The sequence below is a fragment of the Lasiosphaeria miniovina genome (assembly GCF_030549165.1).
Source record: "Lasiosphaeria miniovina strain SMH2392-1A chromosome Unknown B0T26scaffold_9, whole genome shotgun sequence".
NCBI classification, from domain to species: domain Eukaryota; kingdom Fungi; phylum Ascomycota; class Sordariomycetes; order Sordariales; family Lasiosphaeriaceae; genus Lasiosphaeria; species Lasiosphaeria miniovina.
Genome location: NW_026848228.1, coordinates 83,280 through 101,397, shown reverse-complemented (window position 1 = coordinate 101,397; position 18,118 = coordinate 83,280). Strand labels below are relative to the sequence as shown.

Here is an 18,118-nt window from a genome sequence, read left to right as displayed (position 1 = left end):
CTGGCTGTGAGTTCATGAAAGGTCGTGTAGCGAGCATTGCTGTTGGCGTCTTTTTTGCTCCGCCGCTGATCGACGGTCTTTAACGAGAGGACTAGTTTTAAGGAATTTCCTTCGCAGCTGGTCCGCGGTCGTTTCAGGGGCCCAAATTCTCGTCAGCCAAGGACGGCGGTAAATTAGGAACCCTGATTGGCTGCATCGTAACAGGAAGCTTGCACTCTGATTGGTGATGAGTGCTAGCCCCCAACACTGATGCTCTAGGCATACCGTTCAATATCCGCCTCGGCGTAAATCATTATGAGACAGCACGGTATTTAATGGATCAACCTCCCCAACAAATTTTGCTTCTTGTCAGATACTGTTCTACTTGGATACTGTTCTACTTGGTTCAATTTTTTTTTAATTTTTTTTTTTAAAAACATTTCAAGATTTATTTCCCCCTCCACAGCAATCCCCTCCCGACTTGCCTGCCAAGGTAACATGCCGCTTCCAAATGACTTCGTTCTCATCCATCTGCTTCCCCTTGGAGCTGGTGCCCTGGCTCTTTACTACGTTGCCTCTTCCTTCGCAACCTGGTTCCGTCTGCGCCATGTCCCCGGCCCGTTCCTGGCGTCCTTCTCATATTCATGGTTGATGAGGAACAACTTCCTCGGCATATCAAGCACTCAGCTACTGAGCCTAAAAAAGTACGGGTCTGTTGTGCGTGTTGGGCCAAATTACGTCCTCACCGACGACCCGGCTGCTCTGCGGCGCATCTCGGGCGCCCGGAGCACATATGGCCGAGACGCCTCTTGGTGGGCAGGACTGCGAATCGATCCTCGACAGGACAACATGCTCACCACGGTCGACACAGCCGCGCATGACCGGCTCAAGGCGCAGACGGCAAACGGGTACAACGGCCGTGACAAGGTCGATATCGAAGGCGGCACTGACGCGCAGATCGCGAAGCTCAAGGCCCTGATCCGCCGCCACTATCTCTCCACGCCCGCCGAGCTGCGCAGCGTAGACTTGGTCTGGATCATTCGCTTCTTCACCCTGGACGCCGTCACCTCTCTTGCCTACGGCGAGCCGTTTGGATACCTGGAAGCAAACCAGGATCTCTTTGGTTTCAACAAGCAGGTCGACGAGCTTAGCAAGCCGATGAGCGTCATGATCGACACGCCCGTTCTGCGCGCCTTGGGCAATTCTCCGCTGGCGCCCCACATCATGCCTAAGGTCACGGATAAAAAGGGGATGGGCAGGTTGATTGCGTAAGCCATGGTGTTCAGCCATTCTCCGCTTACCTTGGATTTTAATGTTGACAGCTTTTCGGATGGGATTTGAAGTCTAGGACAGGAATTTGTCGCGAGGCATTTTTCGTCTGGTGCTGCTGACTCGAAGGATATGGTTGTATGTCGTTATCGACATCCAAAGCGCCCTCGATCCTCGACATTACGTCAGATTTGCTAACCTAACATACTCAGGGATCATTCATTCGCCATGGGCTTTCGCGAGAGCAATGCGAGGCCGAGTGTGTCGTGCAAATCATTGCAGGGTCTGACACGACGGGCACGACAATACGCACCGCACTCTTGTTCGTCCTCGCGACGCCGCGGATCTATATTCGTTTCATGGAAGAAGCCAGGTCGGCCATCAAAACGGGGCATGTGTCATCATCTAGGCCCATTACTCACAACCAGGGCATGAAACTGCCATATTTACAGGTGATGCAATAAACAACCCGCGAGAAACTCCTAAATTGCTGATTCTTTCCCGGCAGGCCATCATCTACGAGGCCATTCGGGTCCGGCCCCCCGCGCTGTATGGACATTTCAAGAGCGTCCCAAAAGGAGGCGACACGGTGAACGGCGTGTTCCTGCCCGCTGGGACCGCGATCGGACATAACCTGTTCGGCTTGATGATGTCCGAGGACATATTTGGATCGGACGCCGAGATCTACCGCCCGGAGCGGTTCCTTGAGTGCGATGCCGCCAAGAGGACTGAGATGGAACGGGTGGTGGAACTTGCGTTCGGCACGGGACGATGGATGTGTGCAGGAAAGCTTGTCGCTTTCACCCAGCTGTACAAGGTCGTCTTTGAGCTGCTGAGAACCTTTGAGATTCAACTCATGCATCCTGGGAGACCCTGGGAGGAAAGTTCGGCGATATTCTGGCACCAATCCAATATGGTGGTGAGGATTACGGAGCCTGTGAGCTTATGAGAGCGGGCGTCGATGATGTCAGTTACTGACAGTGTGTCGTATCTGCCTTTAGTTCAAGAAGTGTAATATCAAGCCTCAACTCATGAATCGGAACTCTGATAACCGAGCCAAGGAAAATAAAAATTTCTGGTGACCAAATTCAGAGATGAGGAGCCATTTGCAGTAAAGCCTGAATCCAAAATATCCTAATGGCCATTCTCCGGAGACTCAAGAATGCTTCGATAACAATAAACATCAAACTGGGAGACATGGGATAGAGAATAAATAGCGAGGAAAATGGAAGAATGCGTACAGTGCAGGATCTGTCGCATTGTACCGAGTCATGAAGTAACCCAGTAGTCCGATGAAAAGTGGAAGAAATATAGAGAGACTGGCCACAAGACAGGAAACTTTCCAAATAATATGTCCTAGTCCTGTCGGGAAGTCAAAAATCCAGGCTGTGGGGCGAATGCCGCCATACGCGACCGTGAGTAGACAGCCGGCAATAACTCTCAGTGGGTGCCTTTTTGGTCCATGACAAAAACCATAGCTGGTACTATCCCAAATTCAATCACTTTCCATACCCAGGTATCGGTGGCATCATGGTTGTATATGTGCGTGCTGTTCTCTCAGGTCTCGAAGCACTGCCCATGTAGTGTGATGAAGACACTGAAGAACACTCTGAACGAAACCAATCTACTTGATTCTGACATCAACAACACCGTCGTCGATGAGATTCCTTACCACCTGATAAAAACGGCGGAAGATGTCGTGAGAGACTATCTCATTGAGGTCGCAATCTGCGCGCGCCAAGATATTGAGAACAGCAGAGGCCCAAACTCCCTCAAGCTCTTTCCCATTGACTTGATCATGACTCATCCCGCGGTATGCTGAGGTTCAGTTCACCTGGCCATTTCATTACCCCCTGATTGCAAAATTGTTGCTGATTCATCTCTAGGAATGACATCCAAGGGTAAAGAATCTGACATTCCGAGCAGTGAGCGAAGCCTTTAGGCACGTCTTTCCTGAAATGGATCAAAAGCCTGGCATTATCAGGCTTGCTACGGAACCCGAAGCCTGCGCGCACTACACGATGCGAGCGGAAGGAATGGCTGGCCTGACACAGGTATGCTCAAGGCGATAGCCGTTTACCACTTCATACAACAGACTGATTTGTTTCGCCAGGGGCCAATGCTTTATTGTGGTAGATGCCGGTGGCGGCATCATTTTAAGTCTTCACCACCCCAATACTTCCGTTAATCACGTCAAGGCCTGCAAAGCAAGGGCAGCTAAAAGAAAATGATGTAGGACTTGGTATCGTATCGGATTGATCGGCTTGAGCCCTATTTCACCGTCAGTAAAGTGACTGATGTTCCCGGTAGGCGTTCGCTTTTGCAGACCAATGGCAAGCTTGTATAAGAGATAATGGTGGCAAAAGGTGGCCCATCTGGGCCGACGCTGGTCGGCCAATACTTCATCAAGCGATTCCCGCAGAAACGTCTTCCGCCTACTCCCTATCACGAATTGATGAACATGGGTTGCCAAGCAGATAAGCGCCATGGAGGACCTCACGTTGTGTACACTTCGGGCGAGCGGGAGTATGCTGGAAAGCTTCCAGATTATCAAGCATTTGTTCGCCGGCCAATCAAAACCCGGCGAACAGGCCCCCGACACCTACATTGACCTTCCCGAGCTCCCGAACGGGGTCCAGTGGCCGGATGACGAGAATTGCGACATATTTCAAGGCCAATTCCGGATCGCTGCGTATGTCGGCATAAGTCCCCGTCAACTTCGCTGTGAATCGATAATACAATGTACAGAAAAGACCTGGAGGGATGACGGCGCTAGTGCAGAGGATGTTCCACACCAACATGGAGCTAGTCAGCGAGCAGAGCGCCTACAACGTGACGAGAGAGGCCAGAGAGCAGCTAGAGCGGAAGAGCGACGCGATCCTGGCCAAGATCAAAAGCACCATCTACAGCTAGAGCGACCTGAAGATTGCGGGCTACTGGAACAACGGGGAGAGGCAGCAGCTGAACGAGTTGGTTCTCATGTGAGAGATAACATAGCTAATGGAAGACATGGTAGAATACCACGGTAGTTATAGTAGCGAAATATTAGCGAATAGTCACGATCAAGGTGTTAGTTAACGACATGTTAGACCACTATTCTACTTGGAATTCCTTATGAGTTTCCATCAGGGGGTTTCGGCTTTTCCTTGGTCGCTAGTTCATCCTTAAGTTATCCTCGACCCGCTTATGCGGAAAAGAGAAATACGAAAGAAATCCCAGGTGCTCTAGCCATATTTGCTGACAAGGCCCTTGTAGCTGAGTATTGTGTCGGCCATGCAGTACTTCGAAAACTGCCACACACTCGACACTACACTCACCATATCCTCTAGTTTGGGTAGTGTGGGAAGAGAACGGATAATTACCTCTTGAAGCGGCTGTTAATTCTTTTAACGATCAGCTCTCAGCAGAAGGAATTATGAATTTGGAGCGATGTAATCAACTCTCTTACAACCTTGTAGAGATCAAGTCGCCCTTTATAATCATCCTGGGGAGGGGAAATGGTACGCTTTAATTACCAAACCCTGCAAGGGATATGCGAGTAACTGCTGTTGCAGCCGAACTCTTTGCGGGGTAATGCTCCGTAAGGGTTGTGGTGTGCCAATGTGCTGCACCACTCCAAGCCAATTTATCCATAATAAACAACCATATATCCTTAATTCCCGGTAGTGCTGGATGGTGCGTACCTCTTCTCCTCAAATATGGATTGCTCCTACAAATTGATAGCTCCATATTCTGCCCCCAGGCTCACAGCTGCAAGCTCTCGTGAAACTTAGTACGTTACGGACAACGAAAGACGAAACACTAGGGACAATCATGCGAGTACCTGGAGTACCCTTTGCTCTTGCTGTAGCACAGACAGCATATTGCCAAGATATTCCGAAGCCTGCGGCTGATGGAAGATACACCATTTCCGCCCAAGGCATCAGAGCACAGGTATGTAATTGCGTCGCAAGGAAAGGCCCAGCATGATAACAGAAAAGCTAGTTCATCCCCTACGGCGCCACACTGACCAATCTCTTTGTCAATGACAAAAGCGGCGTAGAGACCGACGTCGTTCTGGGTTATGACGATGCCGCATACTACGGTAATCTACACGCAAACCCCCTAGCATCCTCATGTGTTGGCTAATTTGTAATTATGAGAGAAAACAGCCAAGGACACAAGCCATCCCACGTACAACTCGATTCCGGGGCGCTACGTCAACAGAATTGGCAAGGCACAGTTTACAATCGATGGCAAATCATATAAAACGCAGCGGAACGATGGCCAAAACACACTTCATAGCGGCACGAATAACTGGTCATACCGTGTGTGGAACGTCACCGCCGCTGCTAGCGACTCTATAACTTTTTCGATCACGGATGCAGAGGGGGAGTCGACGGGGATGCCTGGCCGGGTGAATGCAAACGTCACCTATAGCGTCGCTAACGGGACTTGGAACATCAAGATGATGGCAGATTCTCCGGAAGCCAAGACACGTAAGCTTGCATCCGAAACCTGAGCTGGTTGTTCAATTAGGTCTGACAGAGTTGGCCTCCAAGCCCTCATGCTGACTCACCACACCTACTTTAATCTCGACGCATACAAGAACCCGGCCACAGCATTGATCTGGGACCACACGCTATCAATGCCGTACGCCAAACGATACCTCGCCATTGATAGCAACGCCCTCCCAACAGGCCAGATCCTCACCGCCGCAGCAGGAAGCATCAATGACTTTGCGAGCAAGCCTAACATTACACTCGGCCACGCCAGAAGCAGCACGCAGTTCCGCGGCAACTGTGGCGGTAGTTGCGAGGGGTACAACGGGTATTGGATCTTCGATGACGTGCCTGGGAAGGACACACCAGCGCTGGCCCTCGCGAGTCTCTGGTCCGGGATCAAGGCTGAGCTACGCACAAATCAACCTGGTGTGGTGCTGTACAGCTGTGCTTGGTCGGATGGGTCGGCGAACCTCAAGCGCACGCAAGGAACTGGGTCGAGGAAGAAGGTGGAGAAGAGTTCTTGTGTGGCTATCGAGGCGCAGGATTACGTGGATGGGATTAACCAGTGAGTTATCACGATCGTATTTTCGCGTTATATTATACTGGCATTGTGAGTACATGCTAATGATGTCTGATGGAGTCGTGAATGGGGCCGCGTTGATGCTCAGATTACAGGTCCGGGAGGAACGTACCTCTGGGAAAGTTCGTGGAGATTTGGCTTGATAAGTCCTTGAGATATGGGCGATCAAAGTGTTTAACACGATAATGGCAAGCAGGTTGAGTGGGCTGAATGAATGAATGAATGAATGAATGAATGAATGAATGATGGCGGAAGAAATAACCTCACCTAACTACCCGGTTTGACAAAGAATCTAAGTCGGGCGTTCGTTTCTTCTATGGATAACAGTCATCGGCGGGCATCAACCAGTGTCATGGCTCACCAACCAGTGTTATGGCTCACCAACCAAGCTCGTCCATCCAAAACACACTCTCGATCAATCACTCGTTCAAAAAGTCATGCCAACCCTTGCTTGAGTGGCCTTGTCTACAGATTGCTCGTCCGGTTGTGGAACGGACAATTCCCGGTAGGTAGATAGGTGGCCCACCAGATTTCAGAGACGGCAGAAAAGAAACAGCAGTAGTCCTTGAATCCCCCAGTCTCGAACACGTGCGTAATGCCCGCTTAAACCCACACCGTAGGCTCATTTTTTGTTGCGGGCGTGTTAAGTCGCGTTTGATTGATGGCGGGGTGGACCCAGACTTTCGACCCCTGACTGCTCCTATGCCCGAGTCTGTGCCGTTTCCTATGGGTTAGGCTAGGCCACATTTGACTGGCGTGTTTACAGACGTTTGATCTACACCTACAACGGCCTAGGGCTTGCATAGCAGGGCTTTCCTTCAATACGGAGCCTGGGGCACAGTCCCTTGCACCTCTGTATTCTAGCAAACAGCTAATACGGTAAGGATAGAGACCTCACTTCTAGACAATGGGTCCTTACGTAAGGTAGGTACAAGCAGATATGTAAACTCTTTTAGCCCTAGGCTCCGCAATCAAGCACCTTTTTATGACTGCGTTGTGCGTAACAGTTCCCTGTGCTGTCAGCGACCCTGGTGTTAGATCCCTGGCCGCGCCCCTGGCCGCGCCGCTTGCCGCGCCGCTTGCCGGCCAAACATTCAGGCCGACCCCGGCATTTGATCAATCCGTCACCGTCTTCAATCGGTCCGATCCACGCCGTGCAGGATCAAAGCAACCAGTACTGCATGGGTATAAAAGATGCAGCCCCTTCTACCGCCGTCTTCAGTCAGTCGAGGTCCATCATTTCCAAATCGACAAGTCCCAGCAATACAACAAATACAAGCGGTTGCGTTACCCCCCTCAACACCCTGTCTGCTAGCTCCTGTTCCCAGAGCGATAATGTCTCTCCAGCGCAAGACCATCCTAGTTATGGGTGCCACCGGCAAGCAGGGCGGTGCTCTCATCCAGCACCTTCTCGCCGCCCACGACACCCCCGCTTTCGACATCATTGCCGTGACACGCGACATCCGCAGCCCCCGTGCTCTGAAACTCGGCGCGCACTTCAACATCTCGGTCGTGAGCGGCGATATGGACGAACCCGAGACTATTTTCCAAAAGATCGGGCAGGTGTGGGGTGTCTACAGCGTACAGGTGAACTCGGACAACGAAGAGGCGCAAGGTACGGCACTGGTCGACGCGGCCGTGGCCCACGGCGTGCGCCACTTTGTCTACTCGTCGGGCGACCGGGGTGGCCCCGAGAAGTCGCCCACCACCCCTACCACCGTCAAGAACTTCGCTGCCAAGTATCGCATCGAAAAGCACCTGGAGGACAAGGCTGCGGCCAGCGTCCAGAATATGACATACACCATCCTGCGGCCAGTGACCTTCTTCGAGAATCTTACGGCCGACATACACGGCAAGGGCTTCGCGCGCATGTGGGAGCAGATGGGAGACAAGAAGCTGCAGTTCATATCGACCCGGGACATCGGCTGGTTTGCGGCCAATAGCTTTATGCGTTCCGACGAGTATCGCAACGTCGCTATAACGTTGGCAGGCGATGAGCTGACCCAGCCGGAGGCCGATGTCTTGTTTAGAGCGGCTGTGGGGTCTGCCATGCCCTTGGCCCCCTGCCCCGTCGCTTCTGCAGTTAAGTTTTTTTTGAAGGGTACTGTGGGCGACATGTTTCGCTGGTTCGAGAAGGAAGGCTACGGGGGTGATGTGGCCTCGTGCCGCCAGTTATACCCCGAGCTGAAGGATTTCAAGGACTGGATCGAGGAGAATAAAGGGCAGTGGGACTAGCTAGTTGCGCCGCCTTCTAGAGCTGAGACTTCAAAGGAAAAATTAGGAAAGCAGAGAGGCCGTGATCGGCAAGTGAGGACGGACAACCCAGGTGAGGATGCCTTGCTGTTAATTATACGTGGGGCTTCCAGCAACACTTGAGCTTTGAGCTGGCGAAGTTTGGCATGGCATTAGAATACGCGTGAAAGGTGCGAGTCAAGCACAAATCAAGGACTGCCTAAAGCCCTGGCCCGCGTCGAGTCCATGGCAATGACTCCACAAAGTAATCTCGCTACCGGGCATCTACGCTCTTTTGCCCAGCTGTGATTTTGCCGAGATTAGCATCTGAGACAAAAAACATAGGATCACAAGGGAATGAGAGCTGACAACAGCTTGGCTCTAAAATGAATTGGTCTAAGTAAATAGTTTTGTGAGATGTTTGGGAAAATATCTTGAGTAAAGCAGTGCTAACGTGATTGGAATAGGTCATTATGACTTGTTCGTAACGTCCGTCCGTGCAGCCAGACATTTGGTGCGATGTGCCCTGGCCGAAAACTTTGATCTTGCATGGCGGTGGTAAGGTTCGTGAGCCGGCCGGTATAGTACAAACACTACATGGCCCAAGTACTTGACAAGGCTACAATCCAATCCATGAATGTTCGTTAGCGTGGTACGGATACCTAGATACTTGGAAATAATAAAGACCACGTTAAATACACCGGCCAGTAAAAGCGTATTTCTACACGTGTACGAGCCCGCACACCTAATTAGAACTAATCAGACCGTCTTTTTACAGAGTCAACACTGGTCCCCGGACCTGTAGGCGCAGGCCTTTTTCTTCCTTCAACATAACACAATACACGCGCTTGGAATAACTTCATTTTTGACTGCTTTTGCATGCTTTGGCTTCTGAGATCCTGCGGCTTGACCTATTTCTATTGTCCCTCCGAACGAGCCCTCCTTCCTTTGCGAGGGCCAGGTTGAAGTCTTTTACCAATACCAGCCATTGCTCGTCTTCTTCATTACCTTTATTGCGACCACCTTGATCAAGCCTATCTGCCTTCTCTTACAATTCTTCAACCTCCATACCGCACGGTAACGATCGAGCCGGGTTCACTATGGTAGGAAATAACCGTGGAAGAGGAAGAGCCACTCCCCAAGCTGGCCCGTTACGGAGAACCGCACTCGAGGATTTCGAGGACCTCGATAGCCAGACTCTAGACTACCAGAGAGAGGAGTCGTCCCCAACCATGAGAGACCGACCAGTACTGGAACCTCCGGCAGCCTTTTCCGGTATAGACCCCCAGTAGTTCCAGGCCTTAATAATGCAGGCTATGGTCAAATTTTCCACTGGCCTCTGCAACCTAGCGCCACCTTAGCTAATTTCGGAAATTAGGGAGCGCCGTCTCGGCCGAAAGACGACCGCCCCCTGCTTACGCGGTTAGCAAACTGAAGATTGACGCCTCCGAGGATATGGAAGACTGGCTCTAAGCCGTGGAATAAGGAAATTCCACACGCTAAGATCAACCTTAGTGGCTCCAGGTCCAATGGGCCAGCACCTAGATAGAACCGGGAACGCAGTAATAATGGCGAGCCTACCAGAAGCAGCTCTACGACGGAGATTTCGAGCAAGTTATGTAGTAGGGGTTCAAGGACTATATTAGTTCGGATCACCTCGGTAGTAGATTCGGCGAGGTCTAGACCTATAAAGACTAGCTAGTATGTAATTAATATAGTAGATCCCCCTAGGAATTCTGTCACGCGCATTCACAGGGCAACGGAAATGAAGCATTTGATGCAGGGAGGTAAGGCTTGAATTGTCTGAAAAGGTCTAATCTCTTGTTTCCTTTGGCAGGGCCAAAAGTCTCTTTTTTATAGTTATGAATAGTGGCAAAAGCTGGTGGTGAAGAATCACATAGCAGCTTCTAGATCTTTCTTGCTCACTAATCCCAATATTGTGACAAATTCTACTGGGAACAGGCCGCCCTAGTTAGGTGCCTCCCTAGTATGGAGATATATGGTACTTTTATGGCCTGGGACTATTGGATCAAACTCGACCGCTTATACCATAACCGGTACGCCGAAGTCGTGCCTGACGTATTAAAATCGGAAGAAAACGGCACCACCTAATCTTGCTAACCCTACTGAGAAGGGACCCAATGAGGTATGAGAGATTAATCAATTACGATGGAAATGGGAAACACCTAATTAATTGTCAGTGGAAAATGACGGGAGGTTACGGGAGAGACGGAATACGGCGAAATAGATCTAACCATGAATCCATACATGGAGTACTTGGCAAGTGCTAGAGCCTGCTGCCTAGCTCGCCGCTACTTACCGTTTCCATTGCTACCTGTCACGAAGGAGAGGATTCGACTGGCATAACACGCAGTATAACCGTAACCTGTATTGTGGAATCTAAAGCTAAGAAAGGAAAAGGAAGGTGTTGCGGGGAGCGGGTAAGGCGCGGGGTTCTAGGTATGGTGCGGACTACGTGATAGGTACGCATAGACCACACTCCAGCACTACGTCATTGACACCACCACGGCACCCGCCGTGACACTACCTATGGTGGCAATAAGCGGACAGGGTCGCGGTGTATTTACGGGTAGCATTGGATCTATCCTTCGCACCTTGCGGAAACGACTTAAGTTAGAAGGGATGCCGTACGGCGTGTACGTGATAATGAATCAGGTGGCAATATCCACTCACTGTAATTAATTATGGATACCTAAGTAGGTAGGTAGGTATCTAACATGCCATTCCTGACCAGGGCACTGTACGGGTAACTATCTTAGTTAGGTATGAGCCTATGGATGTAATAAGCCTGAGTCAAAGAGCCGAAGGAAGGAGAAAAATGAATGAATAACAAGACAAACAAAACAAAACCACCAGCCAAGCCCGCCACCCCAACCAAAAAAACCAGAAACCAAAGAAACCACTGGCAGACGACATCGCTGCTGCTCCAAAGTCAACGAACCACCCTGTCGACCCATCTCATCCACTCGCCGTCCTCCAGCAGTATCTCGACCGCCCTGGCCGGCAGGATAAGCAACAGTTCCCAGCGGTTCAGCTCGGGGCGCGTGGGCTGGATGAGGCCGCCCGAAGCTCTATAGAATGCCTGGACGCGCCGGACGGCGTCGGGCTTGTACCCGGGCTCGGGCAGGCCGGGTATGTCCCATTCCGTGTTGATGCCGCCCGTGTGGACCCACGAGTTGAAGCCGAGGCTCTGGGGCACGCGCGGGTCGAAGACGAGCCCGACGCGCCGGATGTCGGGCGCCGCTCCAAACATGGCTGTTCGCCGCCCGACGTGCGCCATGTCGACGGCCCAGTTGGCCGCGCTGATGCCGCGCACGACGGCCCTGAGCTCGTCCGCGTTGCCGCAGGCCGAGATCAGCTGGCCGGTCGACTCCGCCGTGTGCGACGCCCAGGTGATCTTGTTGCCGAAATAACTGGCGCCCACGGCTGCCGCTTCTTCCTTGTTGGCGGCCACCCAATTGACAGGGTTGCTGAACCGCGGGCGCTCGCTCTCGAAGCACTTGGCCAGCTCCCCATCGGCCGCTAGGCGTGCCCGAGCGACGTGGGCCCACGCCAGCCCGGCAAGTGCTGCGTACTTGGAGGGTTTCCAGTCTAGCTTGTCTAGGGACGCCCAGCGGAGAGTATAGCACAAGGCCTCGAGCTTCTCGGTCGAGAAGACAAAGATGGTGCCCGTGTTGTCGCTCATGATGTTGGTAGTGTTGCTGAAGCCGGGAGGCATGGGTGGGATCCATGGCTGCGTTGGTCCTGTCGGCTCGGGCAGCAGCATGTACTCGCGGCATCCAGCCAGCAACTCGTCGAACGGCTTGTTGGCGTCGTCTTTATTAGCAGCCAAGCTCATCATGTCTAGCTGGTAGTTAGATGGGCCATCGAGCGGGGTGCCTGTCGTCTGCGCCGCAACGCACTCGATAAACTGGTTAAATGCGCCACCGTCGACGTAGGCGTGATGCATCGACATGAGCAGCAAGAGGCCACCTTGGACGAAGAGAGCGCGCACTTGCGACGCGGGAACGGGATCGCCGCCCTTTTCTAGCACGCCACCTGCCAGCACGAGTCGGGGGTCGACAAAGACGCCGGCGGGAAACCCGTCAGCCGCCAACTGCGCATAGCTCGTCTTGAAAGGCACTCTCATGACGGTAAATGGGATGGAGAAGTCGGGCGACTCGCGCAGCACGACATGCACGCCGTCGCTGTCAAGCTCAAGCCGGCCGGCTAAGTCGGGCCGCTGCTTAGCCAGTTGTGACAGCGACGCCCAGACATGCGTCGCGGCTTCCTCGGCCTTCTCCGAGTCGGGACCGTCCCCGTCGAACGGAAAGCACAGGGCCTTGGTGCTGTAGTTGCGCGGAGCCACTTGATCCCATAACGACAGTCGCTTGACCGTCGAATTCAACGGTGCACTCATCTCGGTCAGATCGCAAGACACACCAGCTAGATGCAGTCGGCAAGAAGTAACTACGACGATCTGAGAATACGAGAGGTAAAGGTAGAGGTAGAGGTCGAGGTTGAGTGATCGCGATGGATATTCTTGTTGACAAGTTTGCAAGTAGTTTGTTTGCGTTATTTGTTTTCCGCTCGGGACACTCAATGCGTGTATGGTCAACTGAATCGTGTATCTGGAATCGTGTATCTGGGTTGTAGGTAATTTGACACTTGTGTGCCGAGACAGGGAGAATAAGAATATTTATACCCTTAGACATGGTTGGAAATAGGGCCGCTGGTCGCAAACAAGGTGTCGGCCCTCGGATGCCTCCTTGCGCAATTGCACTGCCACGGGGCTTCCTTCTCGATTTCTTGAGACGCCTTGTGTTGAGGACAGGCAAACGAGGTAGTCATCATCTGAGCCTGCGGCCACATGATCATGATGTTAAAATATGGCCCCACTTTGGCCCCTAATTTCAAAATGAAGGTCGATGACGCAGCACGAGATTACTAATTTCAGGAGCAACTCGGCCATTTCCAGGGGAGCGAACAAAACGGCCCCGTCCATCAATTTCATCTATTATACAGATAGTCTATGGGTATATAATTGAATACTGACAATAACCTAACCTAGGTAATGTAGTTAGTTAAACCGTTAGTCATTAATTAGGTCAGGTCATTCCAACCCTACGATGGGCCGCCTGCTTAGGGGGTTTTCCATGTCTAGACCCAGTTTGTCGTGTCCAAACGGGCAGAGGAAACAAGCCGTCATTGGCAACGGAACAAAGTCCCTCCGGATAACGAAGTTTCCTACTGCCCAGGCGGACAAAATATGTCTAGTAGTATCAATGAGTTGAAGCATGGCAACCCTGCAGCCCTGCGAACGGGACGACGGGATTCAACCGTCGGCCGAATTCCGGAGCCTTTGGATACCGCATTTACGGAACCCGCGGCTTTGTCGGGCACTCGAGAGCGCTTTCATGTGCGGAATCGCCAGCTAGTGCGAGCTTCCGGTCGCACTTAGGACGTCAACAAACGATGGTCCGAAATACGTGTCTTAAGTATTGGAATATTGGAGGCCCAGTTCCGACGCAACCAATCAAGCACCAGGCTCAAGGCTAGAAATCCACAACGGCGTTCAAAGTCGCACAGGATCGGAACGTTGGGCCCCGCGGGTTCGGATTGTGGACAGTTAGATCCCCGGCCCTGTACGAGTATAAGTCGTCCATCCCAAGGACACAGCTGCCCGCCCTAGTGTCTAAGGTAAGGTAGTTAGTTCACGGCTTAGTTCTGGACTTGATTTGATTCAGGAATTTAGTTACTTACAGTTCAGTTTAGATCACGTCTAGGTACATGTACATCGACAAGCCAAACCTAGCCATGGCAGAGGGAAAAAGGCTGGCACCAATCCCAGGTCCTCGGGGCCTGCCGCTTCTTGGCAACCTCTTCGACGTTAATTCCGAATTGCCCATTAGCTCACAGTTGCAGTTTGCCGACACGTATGGTAATTAAGTTCCTCGGTTTGCTTGTCTTCCACTGTTTGCCCGTCTCAGCCCCCCTTCCCCCCTCCTTTCCCCTCCCCTTCCCCCCCCTCCTCCATTACTTGGGGTGCAAAGCTCAAGCGCAGGACTGACTCGGTTCCAACTTCCAGGCGAGATCTTCCAACTGAACTTTCCCACCATCAACATCGTGTTTGCTGTATGTCCAAGCCAATTCTCTTGAACGAATGATTATCGGGTACGGGAGGGTTGCGTGCGTAACCGAGGTATCTTGATCTAACCGCTAGGATGGGATCCCACGCCCACCGAGTTTGTGCACCCGAGCACTAGTCCACGAGCTCTGCGACGAGTCGAGGTTCGAAAAGAGCGTCGGAGGTCCTGTGGAAGAAGTCCGCCACGCGGTGCACGATGGGCTCTTCACGGCCCGGTCTCTCGGGTCGGGAGAGATGGAGCCCAACTGGGGCGTTGCACACAGGATTCTCATGCCTGACTTTGGGCCCCTGTTGATCCAGGGAATGTTCGCCGAGATGCACGAGGTGGCGAGCCAGCTGACCTTGAAATAGGCTCGCCATGGTCCCGCCGAGGCCATCATGGTCAGCGAGGATTTTACCCGCCTGACGCTCGACACGCTGGCCCTGTGCTCGATGAACTTCCGCTTCAACTCGTACTACCACGGCAACCTCCACCCCTTCATCAATGCCATGAACGAATTTCTCGTCGAGAGCGGCAACCGCTTCCCGAGGCCGGCCGTCGCCAACAATGTCATCTTCCGCCAGGCAACCAACAAGTTCTGGAGCGACATCCAGACGATGCGCGAGACGGTCCAAGCAGTCGTCCGGTCGCGAAAGGAGGACGCTGGAAGCGCCCGCAGGGACCTCTTGTCGGCCATGCTGGACGGCGTGGACCCCAAGACGGGGGGCAAGCTGAGCGACGACAGCATCATCGACAACCTCATCACCTTTCTCATCGCCGGCCACGAGACCACGTCGGGCATGCTGAGCTTTGCCTTCTACCAGCTGATCAAGCACCGCGAGGCCTACCGCAGGGCCCAGGAGGAAGTCGACGACCTTCTTAGCACGGGGCCCATCAGGGCCGAGCACATGAACAAGCTGCCGTATTTGTCGGCCGTCCTGCGCGAGACACTCCGCCTCAATCCCACCATCCCCATCATTTCCCTGCGTGCAAGGAAGGATGACGTGATTGGCGGCAAGTACGCCATATCCAAAGACCAGATTGTCCTGGCATTCCTGGCCAAGACCCACTTGGACCCTCGCGTCTTTGGAGAGACGGCCTCCGAGTTCGACCCGGAGCGGATGCTGGATGCCAGCTTTGAGCGCCGGAACAAGGAGTTCCCCGACAACTGGAAGCCATTCGGCAACGGCATGCGCGCCTGCATCGGCCGGGCCTTTGCCTGGCAGGAACCGCTTCTGGTCATGGCCATGCTGCTGCAAAGCTTCAACTTTGTGCTCCACGACCCCGACTACGTGCTCCAGATCAAGCAGACACTGACCATCAAGCCCAAGGGCTTCCACATGCGCGCCGTGATCCGGAACGGCCTGACGCCCACCGAGCTGGAGCACCGCCTGTCGGGCCAGGCTGCCACGATAGATTCAGAATCGGCGGCATCTCGGGCCGAGGCCAATAACGGGGACCGGGGAGGGGCGAGGCAAGAAGCGTTGAAGCCACTGAGCATCTACTACGGTTCCAACTCGGGGACTTGCGAGAGTCTAGCCCAGCGCCTAGCCGCAGATGCCCCGTCGCACGGTTTCGCAGTGACAGGGGTCGACGCCCTGGACGCGGCCAACCAGAACCTGGCCAAGGACCAACCCGTTGTCATCATTACGGCCTCGTATGAAGGGCTGCCGCCCAGCAATGCGGCACTGTTCTGCGGCTGGCTCGCCAGCCTCGAGGGCTCCGAGCTTGACGGCCTGTCGTACGCCGTCTACGGCTGCGGCCACCACGATCGGACGCAGACCTTCCACCGCGTCCCAAAGCTGGTCGATACCACAATCCGAGCCCGCGGCGGCTCGCGCATCTGTGACTTGGGGCTGAGTGACACGGCCCAGGGCGAGATGTTCGCCGACTTTGAGCAGTGGGAGTAGACGTTTTCTGGCCGGCCATGAGGGTCAAGTACGGCGCAGCAGAGACCGCCCATGGCGAGGCCACCCATGGCGAGGCTACCTATGGCGAGGCCACCCATGGCGAAGGCCAGCTTGCGTCAGCGCTCCCGGTGCATTTCTCAGCCCCGCGGTCGTCGACTCTCCGCCAGGATGTGAGAGAGGCCGCCGTCGTGTCTACCAAGACGCTGACCGGCCCCGGAGGCGCTCCAAAGAGATACCTTGAGATACAGATGCCCGACGGCATGGCGTACCGAGCGGGCGACTACCTCGCTGTGCTGCCTGTGAATCTAAAGGAAAGTATTGACCGAGCTCTGCAGCAGTTCCAGCTGGCCCGCGACGCCTACATCACCATTGAAGCCGACAGACAGACTACGGTGCCCACCAACTCGTCGGTGCCAGTCTACGACTTGCGCGGGTACTATGTCGAGCTGGCGCAGCCCGCCACGAAGAGGGTCAGTACTGGCTCTGTACTGGCTGCAGAGCCCAGAACCAATCAGCTGGCACCTTGGACATGTTGCGATGCTATGCTAATGCCTGTTCCCATCGAATAGGGCATCCCCGCCCTCCACGAGGCCGCCCTCCACGAGGCCGCCAAGCAGCAGCTGCAAGCCCTGGCCGGACCTCTGTACACGTCCGAGACAGCAGCCAAGCGCGTTTCCATCCTCGATCTGCTGCACTGGTTCCCGTCGGTTGACCTGTCGTTTTCGTCGGTCCTGGCACTGCTGCTGCCGATGCGCGTGAGGCAGTACTCCATCTCGTCGTCGCCACTATGGGATGCGCAGCGCACGACGCTGACGTACTCGGTGCTCGAGGAGCCGGCTCTGGCCGATCCTCAGAACCGGCAGCACGTCGGCGTCGCGTCGTCGTACCTGGCCTCGCTGGCGCCGGGCGACAAGATGCGTGTATCGGTGCGCCTCTCGCACACCGCCTTCCACCTGCCGTCTGACGTCGACAAGACGCCCACCGTGTGCATCTGCGCCGGCGCCGGCATTGCCCCCTTCCGCGGCTTTATGCAGGAGCGTGCCGTTCAGGTGGCTGCCGGCCGCAATCTGGCTCCGGCTCTGCTGTTCTTCGGCTGCCGCGGCCCCAGCTCCGACGATCTCTACCGAGACGAGCTCGACAAGTGGCAGGCCATGGGTGCCGTCGACGTGCGCCGGGCCTACAGCCGCGTCAATCTTGGCGACGGCAGCGGCAGCGCTGTCGGCGAGGCGTGTCGGTGTAGGTACGTCGACGATAGGCTGTGGCATGACCGCGTCGATCTGATGGAGCTGTGGGACCGCGGTGCCAAGGTCTTTGTCTGTGGCTCGCGGGGCATGGGCGAGCGCGTCAAGAAGGTATTCGTCAAGATGCTGTCGCTTGAGCGCCAGGATCAAATTCCGGGCGATGCCGGGTCCGGGCCCGGCTCTAGCCAGGAGCAACGCGCCCTCAAGTGGTTCGAAAGCATTCGGAACGAGCGGTATGCTACCGAGGTCTTTGACTAGCTCAACTTTCGTGTCCAATTTCGTGTCCAATTTCGTG

The 18,118-nt window shown here is 54.0% G+C and overlaps 6 protein-coding genes across 6 annotated transcripts; 5 read left to right on the top strand and 1 right to left on the bottom strand.

The window, feature by feature from the left end:
- The first annotated feature begins 88 nt into the window (after positions 1-88).
- B0T26DRAFT_807510 (cytochrome P450) lies at positions 89-2,326 on the top strand. Its single transcript, XM_060447227.1, has 4 exons — positions 89-1,247; positions 1,323-1,386; positions 1,461-1,700; positions 1,757-2,326. The coding sequence occupies exons 1-4, from the start codon at positions 478-480 to the stop codon at positions 2,195-2,197; spliced, it is 1,515 nt and encodes a 504-aa protein (XP_060289259.1). The 5' UTR covers positions 89-477; the 3' UTR covers positions 2,198-2,326.
- An 880-nt stretch (positions 2,327-3,206) lies between these two features.
- Positions 3,207-4,161, top strand: B0T26DRAFT_681725 (uncharacterized protein; the record flags this gene model as incomplete). The annotated part of the gene is made up of 3 exons (XM_060440676.1): positions 3,207-3,302; positions 3,726-3,940; positions 4,002-4,161. The coding sequence occupies 3 exons, from the start codon at positions 3,207-3,209 to the stop codon at positions 4,159-4,161; spliced, it is 471 nt and encodes a 156-aa protein (XP_060289258.1).
- Positions 4,162-5,061: 900 nt separating this feature from the next.
- B0T26DRAFT_660136 (aldose epimerase-like protein) lies at positions 5,062-6,466 on the top strand (the record flags this gene model as incomplete). Its single annotated transcript, XM_060439005.1, has 5 exons — positions 5,062-5,181; positions 5,233-5,332; positions 5,400-5,726; positions 5,790-6,297; positions 6,373-6,466. 5 exons carry the CDS (start codon positions 5,062-5,064, stop codon positions 6,464-6,466), a joined length of 1,149 nt encoding a protein of 382 aa, XP_060289257.1.
- A 1,181-nt stretch (positions 6,467-7,647) lies between these two features.
- On the top strand, positions 7,648-8,547 carry B0T26DRAFT_757601 (uncharacterized protein; the record flags this gene model as incomplete). Its single annotated transcript, XM_060446267.1, has 1 exon — positions 7,648-8,547. The coding sequence occupies one exon, from the start codon at positions 7,648-7,650 to the stop codon at positions 8,545-8,547; it is 900 nt and encodes a 299-aa protein (XP_060289256.1).
- Positions 8,548-11,340: 2,793 nt separating this feature from the next.
- On the bottom strand, positions 11,341-11,827 carry B0T26DRAFT_733999 (uncharacterized protein). Its single transcript, XM_060443171.1, has one exon. The coding sequence runs from the start codon at positions 11,816-11,818 to the stop codon at positions 11,498-11,500; it is 321 nt and encodes a 106-aa protein (XP_060289255.1). The 5' UTR covers positions 11,819-11,827; the 3' UTR covers positions 11,341-11,497.
- A 2,534-nt stretch (positions 11,828-14,361) lies between these two features.
- On the top strand, positions 14,362-18,081 carry B0T26DRAFT_757599 (cytochrome P450; the record flags this gene model as incomplete). Its single annotated transcript, XM_060446266.1, has 6 exons — positions 14,362-14,485; positions 14,633-14,679; positions 14,768-15,016; positions 15,044-16,517; positions 16,574-17,052; positions 17,152-18,081. The coding sequence occupies 6 exons, from the start codon at positions 14,362-14,364 to the stop codon at positions 18,079-18,081; spliced, it is 3,303 nt and encodes a 1,100-aa protein (XP_060289254.1).
- Between the last annotated feature and the right edge of the window lie 37 nt (positions 18,082-18,118).

Coding starts and splice junctions, on each gene's coding strand:
- B0T26DRAFT_807510 (XM_060447227.1), top strand. CDS start 478: ATGCCGCTTCCAAATGACTTCGTTCTCATCCATCTGCTTCCCCTTGGA. Junction 1,248..1,322: donor GGGATGGGCAGGTTGATTGC/GTAAGCCATGGT, acceptor TGGGATTTGAAG/TCTAGGACAGGAATTTGTCG. Junction 1,387..1,460: donor CTGACTCGAAGGATATGGTT/GTATGTCGTTAT, acceptor TAACATACTCAG/GGATCATTCATTCGCCATGG.
- B0T26DRAFT_733999 (XM_060443171.1), bottom strand. CDS start 11,818: ATGTTTGGAGCGGCGCCCGACATCCGGCGCGTCGGGCTCGTCTTCGAC.